At 41.3% G+C, this 16146-nt stretch overlaps 1 protein-coding gene across 4 annotated transcripts in view; it reads left to right on the forward strand.

The window, feature by feature from the left end:
- Nucleotides 1-16146, forward strand: part of LOC144060417 (histone deacetylase 4-like) — a 110545-nt gene that overhangs the window by 81590 nt on the left and 12809 nt on the right. For all 4 annotated transcript variants that reach the window (XM_077579956.1, XM_077579954.1, XM_077579955.1 and 1 more), the window contains 8 exons: nt 374-420; nt 2778-2885; nt 5242-5297; nt 6419-6506; nt 8653-8772; nt 8857-8954; nt 14107-14225; nt 15018-15151. In XM_077579956.1, coding sequence (XP_077436082.1) covers nt 374-420; nt 2778-2885; nt 5242-5297; nt 6419-6506; nt 8653-8772; nt 8857-8954; nt 14107-14225; nt 15018-15151 — 770 coding nt within the window. The remainder of the gene's footprint in view (nt 1-373; nt 421-2777; nt 2886-5241; nt 5298-6418; nt 6507-8652; nt 8773-8856; nt 8955-14106; nt 14226-15017; nt 15152-16146) is intronic.

Here is a 16146-nt window from a genome sequence, read left to right on the forward strand (position 1 = left end):
TGACTGTTCTGGACACAAATGAATGCATTATTTTTTTCTGTGTCAACTAATCATTATTATATATTAAATGAGAAATCTTGTGTGTTCCCGTCAAATGAAAACAGTTGTTTGGTCTCTAATAAGTCTCTCGCATTCCTACGTTCAAAACCCACTTGTCACTCTTTGGTGGAAATTGCTCCGTTTTGTGTGGGTGGGTTTAGTTTTTTTTGTAAATGAGTCGGGCTTTTGTTAACATGACAATGGAATTTTCAAAAAAGGAACTAACGACAAATCGAGTGGCTTCTGGAGACTCTGCAGCTCTGCTTACCTTTTGACTTTGAATTTCAAATGCCTCCCCCCCCCCCCCCCCCCCCCTTCTGCTCTTTGCTCTCAGGTTCCATCAGTCCCATGTTTGTGAGATTACCATGCGGAGGTGTTGGGGTAAGTCATCACTCCTGCTACATATCGGGCCTTTTGCAAAAACTGCACAATTAAGGATGTCTGGACTTGCATGTGAATGACCAAAATTGTGTTGTTACAACATCAAATCAACCAGTCAAATACCCCAAATGTGTTTTTTTTTTTATAAACAAATGTACTTAAGTTGCAGCACCCACTCACTCTGCGTCCCCTGCCTCGATAATAATTCCATTACAACACGCACACACACGCACGCACAATCTCCTACTACACTCGCACGCACACACCAAAACACACAAAACACCGCCCCGCAAGCACCGGAGGCAACAAAAGCTGTTGCTCGCCTTTCCGCTGCGTTTGTAATCGTAACCAGATGTGTTGTGCATGTGAGGTGTGTGCGTGCGTGCGTGTGTGTGTGTGTTGTTTGCATAACAGTGTGTTGGGATATTAGTTGAACAATGATTTGGTTTATTGCCAAGTTTAAAGTGGCTGTGATGGCTACCTGTGTGTGTGTGTGTGTGTGTGTGTGTGTGTGTGTGTGTGTGTGTGCGCGCTCACGTTCCCAAACACTTCCATTAAGCAAGTCTTTCTTCATCTCCAACCTCCATCCTCCTCCTTTCTCTATTTCTCTCCCCTTTCCTGACCTCCTCCCCTCCCTCCCCCTCCCTCCCCCTCCCTCCCATGGGCCTTTACGGCTCGCTGCGGTGGGAACAATAAGAGCCAGAGCTCAGTTCTGCTCTTTATAACGGCAAATGGGGCTAAATTGTTGTCTTCCTGTCATACACATGCATACAAAATGCGCCCGCTGGCTTGCGGGGAGGGAAGGGGGCTGAGGAGGTGGGGGGGCTGAAATTAGGCTGTCAGCCTGCAGAGAAACATCATTCCATCATACCAGCACGCTCCCACGTTTTCCTCTCTTTTTTTTTTCTTTTTTTTAATACCTGATGCACACATAAACATCACCTCTTACCTTGAGGTAAAATAGCACTGAGACTTGGCAGCGTTCCCAAACTCAGGGATGTGATTTTTCCGCTAATTCGCGGAATTCCGCTTTTTTTTTATCTCCCCCCCCCCCCCCCAAAAAAAAAATTGTTTTTTTTTTTTTTTTTTTTTTTAGTAGTTCATTGTGTATGCACATGACTCCGACAGATAACATCTTCTGCTATAACAAAGACATTTGTGGTATGCTCTAATATGAGTTACTTTTCATTTGGTCATGATACAATTATTTGTTCATGAAATTTGAACTCTTCAACATTATTTATGTGTTAACTTAGTAGTCACATTAGTTAGATATGATGATATTCTCAGTGATAGTTTTTAAAAGCAAAGGCAGTCCAATGTTTTTGAATGTGACTGATTTTGAGTTGACTAAAACTGCCATTTTATATGGGATAGTTCAATATACATTGAAAATTTATGCTGTTGTTTTGTCTATTTCTTTGTCATGTGAGTGCATTGAAAGTACTTAAAAAGCATACCTGGACCTAGCTAGGTGTCAGCGGCCCCCAGACCCCCGGCTAAATTTTCAGATAATTTCACTTTGGTCAAATCACATCCCTGCAAACTGTTGGTCCCCGACGAGCTCACTTGAATGCAATTCCCAGTTTGAAGATTTGTAATAAAATTACACAAACAAAACGCGCGGGGTGAAATTTCAGAATGAAAGTAAACATTTGCAGGTGAACTTTGAGCTTCCGTAACCTTTTTGAATGAGCAATGTTGAATATTCCGGTTCATTTTGAACAAGTTCATGTTGTCTAACAAAGAGCTGAATGATCAAATTCACAACAGGACTTGTATGCCTTCCTTTCTGTGACTCTTCCGGTCTCTGTAGCAACTGGTGACACTCGATCACTTGATTGTTGTCAAAATGTGAACAGCTCGTCGATGAAGACGACTCTTTACGTGTTCAGATTGAACCAGGACATTTTTTGGCGCGTTCATGGATCAAAGAACTGCAAAAGGTGCCGAAATGTTTGCATTCAAAAATGTAACAAAGTTCATTCATAAAGTGCAGTTAAAGTTCATTTGAAATTTCACCAGACCGAAATTTATTGGGGAGTAGTCCATATATGTGAATGGTAACTGCATTTTTTTTTATTTTTGATCAGGTTACATACATAAACAATTGGTGCCATTTTTTTTTAAAGCTCTAGTTATTTTATTTTAAATTCAAAGGTCCTACCTCATTGCCCTCAACCCAAAGTAGCCCCCAAGGACCTCATGAGTAGCCTGGGGGGGCATGTTCTAAAAATAGCTCACCAGTGAGATGCATATATTTTTTTCTTCTGTTGCTATTCTTAAAAAAATAAAGCTATAAAGACACATTTAAGGTGGGCCATGTACGGAATACGTGTGTGTGTGTGTTTTTCCAGGTGGACAGCGACACCATTTGGAACGATGTCCATTCGTCCAGCGCGGCTCGACTGGCTGTTGGCTCGGTGGTGGAACTCGTCTTCAAAGTTGCGTCAGGAGAACTGAAGGTTGGTTCAGTCACACGTCGCCGACAGTATGCAAGGGAGACTCCAGGTTTTGGGGGTACCAAAGGCAGACACGTAGTCTACGTCAGTCAGTCACTAAAGCAGTAATATCGTAATTATTACAGTTATTTTTTATTTTTTTTATTTTTTTTTATTTTTTATTTTTTATTTTTATTTTATTTTTTTTATATTTTTTTTAATTTTTAATTTTTTTTTATTATTATTTTTTTCTGAAAAAAAAATACAGTTACTGTTATGTCGCTTGTCAAATTTAAAACAAACAAATGCGGTTCATTTAGTTAGTTAATGAACCTCGTTTGCATTTTGCAGCCCGTTTGTATCCACTCAGTGTTGAGTGAAGCCATTATGAGGCAGGTTGTACCTGTTGTACCCGACTCCACAAACCCTGGAGCGGACGTTCCCCATCCCACGGTGCCCACCAGCCAGCCAGCCAGCCAGCCTCCCTTTTGTCTGCACGAGTGGTTGCTTGCTGTTTGAACCCAGCAGGGTGCCGTGCGGCAAGGGGGCCCTCGCAGACTCTGGCCGCTGGCCGTCCCGACTAACAGGCCCGTTTTATTGGCCCGACGCAGCAGCCGCCTGCCGAGCGGACTTGGCGCTTGCCGTTAGCTTAGCACCCCGCACATTAATGGCAGGCCCATTTAAGCATTACAATCACACTATACACATCCCCTCAGTTTAAAAAAATAATGGCTTATTTTAATGGATTCAACCGTAAACATAACCCAAACTATGATCTTGAAATATGTTCGTATGCTTTCAAATTCATCTTGCAACATTACCCGTAAAAAATAAACAGCTGATTTAATTTGGATAAAATGCCCCAGAAGTGCACATGTAAAATAAACATGCACGTATGACAAAAACTCTCCATAAATTCTTACTACTTCCTTGGTACCAATTACTACTTTCCTATGAGCCAGGGCTTTGACGCCATCGTGTGGCATCTCAAAGCATTAGGATATCTTCCAAAGAAAAATAACCTTTAACCCCCACACTCCTATGAACATTACCGCTTAATATACTCGCCCCAAGGCCCCGCCTCTTAAAGGCACATGTATGTACGTAGTCACTAAAATACAGCTACATAAAGTATTTTCTATCCATTGATACGGTTGCAATTTGTTTTTATGGTGTGAAATATGTGTTTAATTAAAAAGTGTGTTTTAATAATAATTATTAATAATGTTTTAATAAAGTTCCACAAGGGTTGAGGAACAAACTCAAGACCTTCAGCGTGGGTGATGGCCACTCTACCACCTGAGCTATGCCACTCCTCCTGTTTGCTAATATCCAAAAGGAGATTTTGGTTTTTGGTCTGTTGGCGGTACGAAGATTCCAGCTGACATGGCATGGCTTAGGGAGTAGATGGGTTGTCTCCTAACCTGAAGTTGTGGCTTTGTTCCTCAACCCTTAGTGACTTTATTCTTTTATTTTATTTTTTTAAATAAGCTATTAAAATGGGATCAAAATCTCAAACTGTACTTAAAATTTCTGAATGAAACATCTTTAATCGTTTTTTTCATGGGATAGGCAAATTCTCTCATCCACAGTAAATACCTTCATATTTTACTCTCCTCAAAGTGTAAATTTTACTCTGTTTAGAGTGGGAAGAAATAGATTCGGTTTAGAGTAAAATTTACTCTTGAAAATTTACTGTCAGATCTCCTCTGAAATATTGACATCCTTGTTTCCAAGTAGGAGAGGAAGCACACGTCTTGTGTGAATATTATGAAAGTGGGGGTTAAAGTTGACCGTTATTGACTTGCCCTCAGCTTAACCTGATCTTAACACACGCACACACCCAAACGCGCGCACACACAGACACGTTCATCCGAGGAGCCCAATGAGCAAATTCCACCTGCGCCAACAACTGTCAACGCCGCAAGATGCCGTAAATCGTCCGTTCTCACACCTGCGGCCGCGCGCTCCCTCGTGCCCACGTCTTTTTTTTTTTGTTTTTTTCTCTCTCTCTCTCCAATGTATGGCTATTTTTCTGCTACTTAGAAAAATAAAGTCGCCGGTGTCTCCCATCCGCTTGGGTATACAGCGGGCTTTTTAAGGCCAGCTGTACAAGTTGTCTGTGGGCTAATCTCCCGACTGGCTGCTAATCCGCAGCAGCTGGCTCAACATCATTAGTCCATCTTGCCTCACTTAACATCACCCTGGACATTTATCTCATGTCCCCGTATAGCGCTGGGAGTCCCCCAAAAACACTTGCCTTCAAGAAAGAAAAAAAAAAAAAAGGCTTTTAACTCACTGTGGTGCGAGTTAGCAATATGCTGTTGTTGAAAAATGGCGGCGACTTTGCCCCAATGATTTTGTTGTTCTCCTCCACCAGAACGGTTTTGCGGTCGTGCGACCACCTGGACACCACGCGGAGGAGAGCACGCCCATGTAAGTCAAGCATCCGCATGAGCCACACAACAAGACGCCGCCGATGCTAACCAGGTTGCAAATTGGCATGAAAAATGGAGCATTTCCATAGTATGTCCCCTTCAAAGCTTGTGCTGCTATCTGACATTTTTTTACAGTGAAGAACAATAATAGAAATCGACCTTTCATCAATTCCATTCAAAAAATGTATTTCATTCTTTAAAAGAAAAAGAAAAGAAAGGGGACAAAAATAAGAAAAACGTACACCTGCCCGTATCAACAACTCCAAAGGAAAAAAAGGTCAACACAAAATAAATGACAGCATTTTTATTTTATTTTTTTAATAAATATATATAAATTTAAAAAAGGAGAGCAATGATGATGACATGTCAAATCGGTAAAATTACAGAATGAACAATACTGAGCTCTCCAGGAAAAAAATAAAATAAAAATATTTAAAAATAATAATAATAAATGGCAGCAAACAATACAACAAAATAATTCAACTGCGTGCTATATATATTTTTGCGGTGATTGTGCTTTTATACATTTAAAAATATATATAAATAGACGGAGAAAATTTAGTTTTACAATCCAGATTGTTCCACAGACTGACACCTTGACATCTTTTTTTTTGTTCTATATTTAGGTTTACAAAAAATATATGTTCCTCTTTATTTGTACTCACTTTACATTTTTTATAAATTTGGTTTGTATATTGACTGGTAAAATTTCATGATGGGATTCATACAATATTTTAACTCCATCAATTCATTCCATTTGAAAGTTTTTAGTATAAATAATGGATAAGTGTGGTCTATGTATCCACAGCCACAAACAACACAAATAACAAATTTCTGTAAAAGAAAGACGGATTCCGTGTAGGCTTCGGCTGCACACCCCCACACTTCCTCATCAGAAAAGCTACTTTTCTTGTTGAAGATAACATTTGAGCATTCCATACACACAAGAATTTGATAATTGTTATTCCCTAAAACAATTTCCAAATGATGTTCCACTGTTACTTAAATGTTAGCTGAACAAAGTCTGTGTGTGGAAGCCAATAGAAATACAGTGCTTGAAAAAAAACAACTAAATCTCTTCAAGTGTTAGCGTGCTGTCTAACTTGCCTCCATCCTCAGGGGATTCTGTTACTTCAACTCGGTGGCCATCGCAGCCAAACTCCTGCAGCAGAGGCTCAATGTCAGCAAGATCCTCATTGTGGACTGGGTGAGTTCCACAGAAAACACATTGACTGGCTGCTGAGCCGCCCGATTGGCTCCTCGGCAGCAGAGGAAATGTGAAAATTCACCATTTGTTCTCTGTTTACATAAGTTATATATAGTCTTTCCATCACAGTATCATTGAGCCATTGTTTTAAAAGGCTTTATTACAGAACGTTATACCCAACGCCAATTATTGAACTTTATACATTTACATTTGTAAAATTGTTTGGTTAAAGAATTCATACACACACATTCTCACAATGTGGAGTGTTTTTGGTGGACATATCTGCCATAACAAGACACCTGAAAAAGTCTCAAGGGCCCATGCCCAAACATGAACAGGAAGTCAGCCATTTTGGTTTGGAGCAGCCATTTTGATCTTGCACTTTGTTGAACTCCTACAATGGAATTTGCCCAAATGAGCTCCCATTTTTTCGTCATTTTTCTTACCAAATCTTCCATTTTGTTGTACCAGTTAGGATGACAATCCAGTGGGTTCTGGTATATTTGTCGTTCGGCATTCGCAAACGCACATATTGGTCGATTTTATTTTTATTTATATATATATATGCTTCCTTGGCATCTGACATCGATCAGTTCAGTGTGTACCTCACCGCACTAAGACATCTGGGATCGGCAGATGGGAAAATGGATGGATGGACTTCCTTGACACCAATTATGCTTCTCCTTAGAGTGGGTTTTGACACCATTTTGTGGTGATTAATAAGGAGTACCGGTAATTAATAACAGAATGGTGTGACCTGGCTGCAACGTTTTTAATATACGTGCTGATGGTGCATTTTTAAAATCGCATTTGTCTGGTCTCGTCTAGCGTGTCACCAGGCGAAACAACCCTAAACAGATGACTGGCGACATGTTTGCAGGACATGTCGTCGTCGTCCAGAAGGCTTTGAAGCGTGCATGCCAATGCGGCCGGCGGTTGTGTCTCTAGGTGGAGAGCGGCCCCGCCTGGCAGCTCGTGACTCTTCTCAAAAGCCTTTGAAGGGCCTTTTCATTTCCTCTCGGTCCGTCCGTCTGCTGTTGGACGAGATGTCCCGCCAGCACTTTGTCGTGCCACTCTGCCACCAGACGACAGGGACATTTTTGGGGCCGAGTGTATTAAAACATTCTTGTGTAATAGACACTAGTCTTTTAATAGGCGCCATATTGTTGAGCAGACCGTTTTTGCTCAACTCATAACCGGCTGCAGTTAATCGTTGTCTTTTCCTTTGTATACAATGATTTTTTGGGAGGGGAATTTCTGTTTATTAACATTCTTCTGAGGATTGAAAGCTTTTTAGGGGGCTCAACATGGCCAGGAACTTAACATTTTTTGCATTTGGATGAAAGTACATTTTCTTGGTCCTATACACACCCTCTCCCCCAATAGTCACCCAGTCGTGTGCCTGGAAAGTTGCAAATCAAATCAGCTCCGGCACCTTTTTCACCATTTGATAAGAAATGAAGTACATTTGTCCATTTTAATGGGACGCATGAAAAAGTCTTGAAGACTCATGCCTGAAGTTGCTTAAGAAATCATCCATTTTGGTTTGGAGCTGCCATTTTTTGGACAAATAGCATCCCCTGGAAATGTTTTCGGGGGAAAGTTAGGCCTCAACCAGAATTTGGGTGGGTATGTTTGTCACAACATGACGAATGAAAAGGTACATTTTGATTTAAAGCAGGGGTTTTTTTTTTGGGGGGGGGACAAATTCCCTTAGTAGTTTGGCCCCTGGAAGGTTTAGGGGGGAAAACATTTGAGCCAATACCAGTTTTAAAACTGACATGAATTTGGATGGAAATGTCTTATCATAGCATGAAACTATGCTACGCTATGCTAGCTGATGTTGGAGGAGCATGATGGCAAAGTCTGTTAACCAATAGCGCCCCCTGGGAATTTGGGAAAGATTTGACCCCTGACATGAAAAAGTCTCCCGAATGCATGAACGAAATGAAACTGGGGCTCGCGCTTTGACGAGCTCCTACCAAGAAAGTTGTCCAAAATGACAAACACATCATCTAATTTGGGAGGAGCATTAACAAAAGGAGCGCTGCGGTCTCTTCATCATCACTTCAATGGATTTTGTCTTGATCACACGTCTCTCTTTGCATTGTGTAAAAACCTCAACCGTTTTGTTTTCCCTAACCAGGATGTTCACCACGGCAACGGGACCCAGCAGGCTTTCTACTCTGACCCCAGCGTTCTGTACCTGTCCTTGCATCGCTACGACGATGGCAACTTTTTCCCAGGAAGCGGAGCCCCCGATGAGGTACGAGTCTTATACAGCCTTGTTCAACGGTGGCCATTTGAAAAAAGATTCATCGCTGACTCGCGCCTTTGCCGGCAACTTCAGGTTGGCAGCGGCCCCGGTACTGGCTTCAACGTCAATATGGCCTTCACCGGAGGGCTCGAACCTCCTATGGGTGATGCGGAATACTTGGCAGCATTCCGGTAAGAATTCCAGTCATTTCTTGTCTTGCGGCGATCATTTTGACGGGGGGTGTCATGTTTTATGCAAGTGGGCAACCATTCGCCACCTGCGCCGTTTTTACCATGACGACCAAAGGCTCAGCTCGGAGAAGTGAACGGGGCAAACTGCCCCAACTTAGTCGGAGCCCATGGTGTGGGAAAAAGCAGTCACCTGTCAAGAGAAAAAGATCATTTTCCTTGGCAGAGGCAGCACTTCATGCACTATATTTCATACACTTGTCAGTGTGCAGATCTGCATATACTTAACATATATATACATATACATACATATATTTTAAAACCCTGCCGCTGTTTGGCTTTAGCCATTAATGCTAGGGCGCTAGCTAGCACCATGGGAGTTAGCCAGGGAGCTAGCTAGCTAGCTAGCACCTGGGATTAAAGCCCAACTGTGACAGGGTTTTAACTTTCTGGACCTGGGTTTGCCACCTCTGCTTGTGCGCAATATTTCATATTTCAACACCACGGTCAAATGAGAAGAGTAACTCATTTCTTACCTAGCGTTGCATTTCGTTGTCACCTCGGAGCGACGGCATCTGAAGGTTCGTTTTTATTGGCTGCTGCTTGATGACAATCACTTCTGTGTGACACTTTCAAACGTCCTTTTTCCGGTTAAATAAATAGACTTGAAATCACATTTAAAATATTCCCCAAAGGCTCACGTATTAAATTAATTTACCAAAGACTAAAACGGAGGACATTTTCGCTATAATTATAGTTTAGTTTTGTAAACATAAAATGTAGTTTCAGCTAGATTTCGTTTTTTAAAAAAGCATTTTCGTTTTTATTTTATTTAGTCAACAAATATGTTTTTTGCATTTTACTTTTCGTTTTTCCGTTACTTTTCGTTAACTAAAATAACCTTTGACCTGCGTAATCATTGCTCACTTTATTAACACGTTTATTTGGAAGCGGGCCGGTGAGATTCTGGGTGGCGACCAAATAAAGTCACGTTTCGTTAGAGCGCCCTGTTGTACATCTTAAACAACGCAGCCCGGTCATCCTCTCTGTATTTTTTTTCCTCCTGTGGTTTTAGGGATGCACGCCCTGTAGCCTCATACCTTCCTCTTGTGCCACGTTGCTTTTGCAGGGGATCAAGTTTGAGCCGCAAGAAAAGCACAGAGAAAAAAGATAAGAATATTGGTTCTAATGAAAACCAGAAGCTCTCTCTCTCTCTTTCTCTCTTTCTCTCATTCGCTCTTCCTTTCACTTGCTCAATGAGAAAGGAGAAGAATTAAAGTTAATTCAAACCAGCTCTCCTCCGAGCCAGATGACATGGCTTTGAAGTGTTAGTGTGCGTGTGAGTGATTTTTTTTCTTTCTTTCTCTTTTTCTCTCTTATTCCCTCTCTCGTCTCCTGCTCCGCTCGGCTTTTTTATGAACGGAGGGGGAAGCCCTGAGGCTTTTGCAATTTAGCTTTTTCTTGGCAGCTTTTGGTGGACTTTATACTCAAGGAGCTTTTTTTGCACACTGTAAAAGATTATTTAATGGACCTGCAGTCAGTATATGTTCTTATAAACCACATCAACCGTTCCCGAGGGTGTCGTTGGAGATTGAATGTTAATACTAAATAGGTATGGGCCAATATTAGATTCTGACGGTATGACCGTGAACAAAAATGTCGTGGTATCGCGGTATTGAAATTCAAAGGTCTAAAATAACCTTTTTTGAAATATTTGGGTAAAAAAAATAATAATTTGCATTTTTTTCCCACTAAACGCAATGTATTTTATTGTATTTAGTACAGAACAAACATGTACCATATTCAGTTGAAATAAATTAATGATAACATTCTTGTTGTGTTTACATTTTCCGTCCATAGTGAGTCACGGTGTCCCATCACTGGTAAGCTATTTTTAGAAAAGCCCACGGCTGTGCAATTAATCGAAATTCAGTTACAATATCAATTATTACACTCTACGATTACAAAATTTTAAATCAGCATAATCGTGAAAAAAAAAAAGATTATTAACTCATTCAATCCCAGCCATTTTCACAGAAGCAACCCCCTTCACTCCCGGCTGTTTTACTGGATTTTGACTGATTTTGCAAGGTCCACAAAATATGGAACCTACCAAAAGAAAGATTAGAGTCTCTTCTTTCATCAGGAAAAAAAATTCTATCTGTTTCCGTTTTGCAGCAATTAGCATCAGAATATAGCTAAGTTTCATTATTATTCACAAATATATTTAGAATTGTGAGTAATTGAGGTTTTTTTTTCAACATGTCCGTGGTTGATCTCCTTTGGTCTGCTGCCACCCAAATAACCGTGATTAATATTTTCTTCATAATCGAGCAGGCCTAGAACAGACCCGTGACTGTAGCTAATGTACTGTCCTTGCTTCTTCTTCTTCTTTTCTGTAGGGTGTATTGGCAAAAACAGATTCATGGCGCAATAGCGCCACCGACTGACAATTATGCTTCTACTGCAAGGAAACAAATGTAAAGTGAAGGTGGTTCGAATGTTGCTGCCATCTATTGGTGGGGGTGAAGAACAGTTTGCTGATCATCAGCTGAGTGGCAAAATTGTACATCAAGGCACTGTAAATTTCCATCATAGGCGCTCTTTAAACATATAATAATGGAAATACAACAGATGATGTTGTCTCCCCAAAACAACATGGTCAATAGATCATGCGCTACACGTCTTCCTCCCAATTTCCGTCTTCCTCCCACATGCCAGTCTGCAAACTGATTGCCGTACCTTCTTTCATGCTATCATGTCACAATATTATTCCGGTGGGGTGGGAGGCACAAATGACAGCAGCTGTTTTTTTCATCGCGTCCAGAAGCGCGCTCAAGGTTGGAAGAGGTGGACGGAAGAGTTCCGAGAAAACGTGGCGGTCAAGGTTTTCCCCTCGTCGTCGCGCGTCGCTCCAAATTAGCACATGTGGTGGAGACACAAAGGAAAAGGGCCGAGTCGCTGCGTGGATGACGTAATCCGTCGTGCCAACGTATACGTACGCGCAGTCGTCTGTCATTTGTTTATGCCGCTTCCCCTTTTAGATGTCTGTCATGATTCACCTTGATCATCCATCGTTGGTGACTCAGGCAGATATTTTTGTCCAGACTCCACCTCCAGTGATTCCTTGTGGCTTTTTTGTGTGTATTTTTTTTTCTCAGTCTTGCTGGGTTTACCTCACTCAATTTTCACTGCAAAAAATATGAAATCCGCATTCTTGATCATTTTGAGCACTATAAATTGTTCAAAATGGAAGTCAACCTTAAACATTTCTTCACAATATTATCTTATATGTGACCTCACTAGTCTAAACATAACATTCTGATTAGCATTGCATTTGTGGAATATGAGTTATGAAGCAAAATCCTGCCGTTTTTATCCATTTTAGTGGGCGGCCATTTTGCCACTTGCTGTCGACTGAAGATGACATCACAGTTGCTCAGGGCTCAGGCAACGACCAATCACAGCTCACCTGTTTTTTTTTTATATCTAAGCTGTGATTGGTTGTTACCTGAGATCTGAATAACTGTGATGTCATCTTCAGTCAACAGCGAGTGGCAAAATGGCCGCCCACTAAGATGGATAAAAATGGCTGGATTTTGCTGCTTAACTCGTATTCCACTAACACATTATTAATATAATGTTTTCAACAAAGATGTTGGTGACATTATAGTGAAAAGGTATTCCTGCCTGATAATTCTAAATGGATGGCACTGGATAGCGTTTAGCCTCTGCTTCTGCGCTTTGTTTGTTTGCAAAAGATGGCGTCCTGGAAGTGCGTCATCAGAAACCGGAAGTATGTTAAACGATATATATATTTTTTCCTTTTAAGCATATATAAAATTGTCAATTACCATCCAAACAATTAACAAACATTCGTTAATAGACATATTATAGGCATCCTTTTGCAGAAGAAGAATCACTTCTGTCAGTGGCCGGATAAAAGTTCAACAGAATAACATATTTAGGCTAGTGGGGCTGCTTAGAACATATTATTGTCAAAAATATTTTTTGGGGGGGGGGGGGTCGACTTACCCTTTAAAAGCAACAATCAAAACGCTAATTTTTGATTATGGCTTAGCTGCAAATGAACCATTTTAAGAAATGTAAAATTTACGCAATGAATAACAGAGGACCTACGGTGGAGCCCTGTGGTACTCCCCACTAACAACACTACACGCCTAAATGTCAGACACTCCCTTCCTACCCTTTCAAAAATGTGTGTTCAGAGCCTTAGCCACTAAAAGTCTCCGTGAAGCACATGCTTGGCCCTGTGCTAACTATTTGCAAAACAAATTAAACATCAACGCTAACTTGTGGGAGGAAAGAAAGCGTTCTATGGTCTTATTATGTGTTCATTTGTGCCAATTTCTACTGAAATGCTAACGTTTTGACTGCGCTTATTTGACATTAGTGAGCCTGTAGTGCGTCTGTAACAGGCAATGTAAGCACGGCCGGAGCTGCATGTCAACAAACAGTTGTCATTCACCACAGCCGTCCGCTTTTAGAAGTATCTCCTCTACTTTACACACATGCAATTACAACTGCCCTCGCCTCCACATTTTCAAAATGACCATTTCTAGAAAGTGCTGCGGTGACTTTCACTTCCGTGCACACATGCAGCACAGACACTCAATTGCTGTGTGTGTTTTTTGCCTAGAAAAAAAAAAAAAATCCTTTTGAAAGCGTGTAAAGCTCTTATCAGTTCTTGGTAAATCGATCCGAGGGCTCAGCAGTCGACAGAGCAACTTGAAACTTGCAGACAGTTTGATCCCATCAAAAGAGAAATATCATACATTTTTGGAGGTCATTATTTGCTGATCCGGACTTTGTGGTTTTGATTGCACTCAGGAATGGGTGGCGTGACAGTTCTTTTCTCAGGAAACGTTGTGTTTCTTGGAGCGCTCGCTGTTTGGCCTTGTCAGCGGCCGTATCGCTCAGCCAACCTTTTCACATCCATACTACAAAAATAACGACTAATGACATGCGGCCAGATAGGAGCAAAAGAAGAAGTGAGTCTCGGGCCACATCTCACCGGCTTGCAATCATGTTGGAGACGACCTGTTGCGACACCTGCCGTGTGTTGCGCACGCTCATGACATTTTTTGAGTTCACGGAACATTTCTCCCATTTGCGTTGTTGATTGTGTTTGCAGGACGGTGGTGATGCCGATAGCCAACGAGTTTGCGCCAGACATGGTTCTGGTTTCATCTGGTTTTGACCCAGTGGATGGACACGCGCCACCTTTGGGTGGATACACACTGACTGGCAAATGTAAGTGGCAAATGAAAGCAATTGACTTGGTTTGCTTGAAATTAGGGCTGGTATCAATTCTAACTTCCTCAATCCATTTCATTTCCCTTCACAAGAGTTCAGTTTGATCTGATTCACTTCACTTCAATTCGATATTGATTAATTATAGAACATCAAGTCTTCTTAACTCATTTGCTCCCAAAAACGTATAAAAACCTTATATTTTAAATATTGCCATGGTCCCAAAAACATATTTCAATTTTTTTATGTTTTTTTTTTTTTTTTAATACTAGAGCATACAGAAGGCTTTGATGCATTCTCTGGCCTAAAGAGGTCGCTTAAAGCAATAGTAGTTATTCCCAAAAATGGCCAGCTGAGTATACGAGATCAACCAGGGCTATTTTGCAAAAAAATTCCCCGGTTTTTTCAACAGGTTTGTGAATAATGAAAATTAGTTTTGAAGTGATGCAACAGAAAGCCACATACTGACCTTGTTGTAAATAAAATAAATCCATATATTGAAATTCCTCTCATGAGTAGATCACCCACAAGGCATCGTATACTGTAGCTAATTAAAATGAAACCTGCCTCATATTTTTGGCCCCTATAAATCCACAGCACACCTTTCTTCCTCTCGTGGATTGCTTCCCTTCTTTAAATCCATGCCCAGACCCCTTTTCTTTCTTTCTTTCTTTTTTTCTTTGATCAATTTTCAAAAAGGAAGTGCGAGCTTCATAGTCTACCTTTTCCCTTCCTCCCTCCCGCGTCCCTCCCTCCCTCCTCCTGGTTGCTTGTCATTTCCTGTGCGTCCAGGTTTCGGCTACCTGACCAGGCAGTTGATGGCTCTGGCAGGCGGTCGGCTGGTACTCGCCCTGGAGGGGGGCCATGACCTCACAGCCATATGTGATGCGTCTGAGGCCTGCGTCTCCGCTCTGCTCGGCAATGAGGTAAGATGAGAGTCAGACTCGGGAGGGAGGGGGGATAATTACTGTCGAGGGTGGGGGGGGTAAAATCCTCATAAAATGCTCACCAACTGTCTTGTGTTCAACCAACTTTTAAGTAGTCACATTAATCGTCCCACAAAAGCTAACGTGGGGCTAATTTTAAACACGTCGCTGGATAAATGATGGTTGGGAACCATTTATAAAAAGCTGTCGTGTGTTTTCTCACTTTGAGATTGTTGAAGTGTTTTAGGTGTGTACATTTAGTTTAGCCGCAAAGTAAGATGCGTGCTAGAAGCGTGGAAAAACTTTAAGGCACATTCGGCATTTTTGTTTACAATAAAAACAGTTCCCAGCTGTTTTCACGTTGTAATGCGGAACCAATGCTTAGTACAGTTTTTGTTACCATGACGACGGGGGGCAGAACTAGCGTGGGATGTCAAACGTACGGCCCGCGGGCCAGATTAGGCCCGCCAAGGGGTTTAATCCGGCCCCACGAGATCTTGTAAAGTAAAAAAAAAAAGTCCAATTCATCAGACGGCCAAAATCAAAACATACAAATTTGTCATTTCACAAGCGATTTCAGATGTTACGGTTTGTTGAAAGAAAAAAAAAATTACAGCCATAGATCAACATAAATCAAACCTAAATGTGTTGAATACAACACACATTCAGATACTGGTAACACAAACACATATGACATGGATTAACGTCCTATAACTTCATTAACTGCGCCACACAATGCATTCTGGGAACAATACATTAAAGCAAAACATTACATATAACACGCCCGGAACTCATATGGGCCACGCGTGACATTTGCATTTGTGTTTCTTTATGGAACAATATATTTCGAGCTAAGCCCCACTATTTAGGGCTGGCCTGCAAACCTGTGTAGAACACACTCCAATTGTTTTTAAGTTGCATACCATCAAGATTTTAGTGGTCCGGGACAATTGGTAAAATATTTTCCTCCATGTGGCCCCTGACCTAATATAAGT

Source organism: Vanacampus margaritifer, chromosome 11 (genome assembly GCF_051991255.1).
Source record: "Vanacampus margaritifer isolate UIUO_Vmar chromosome 11, RoL_Vmar_1.0, whole genome shotgun sequence".
Lineage (NCBI taxonomy): Eukaryota > Metazoa > Chordata > Actinopteri > Syngnathiformes > Syngnathidae > Vanacampus > Vanacampus margaritifer.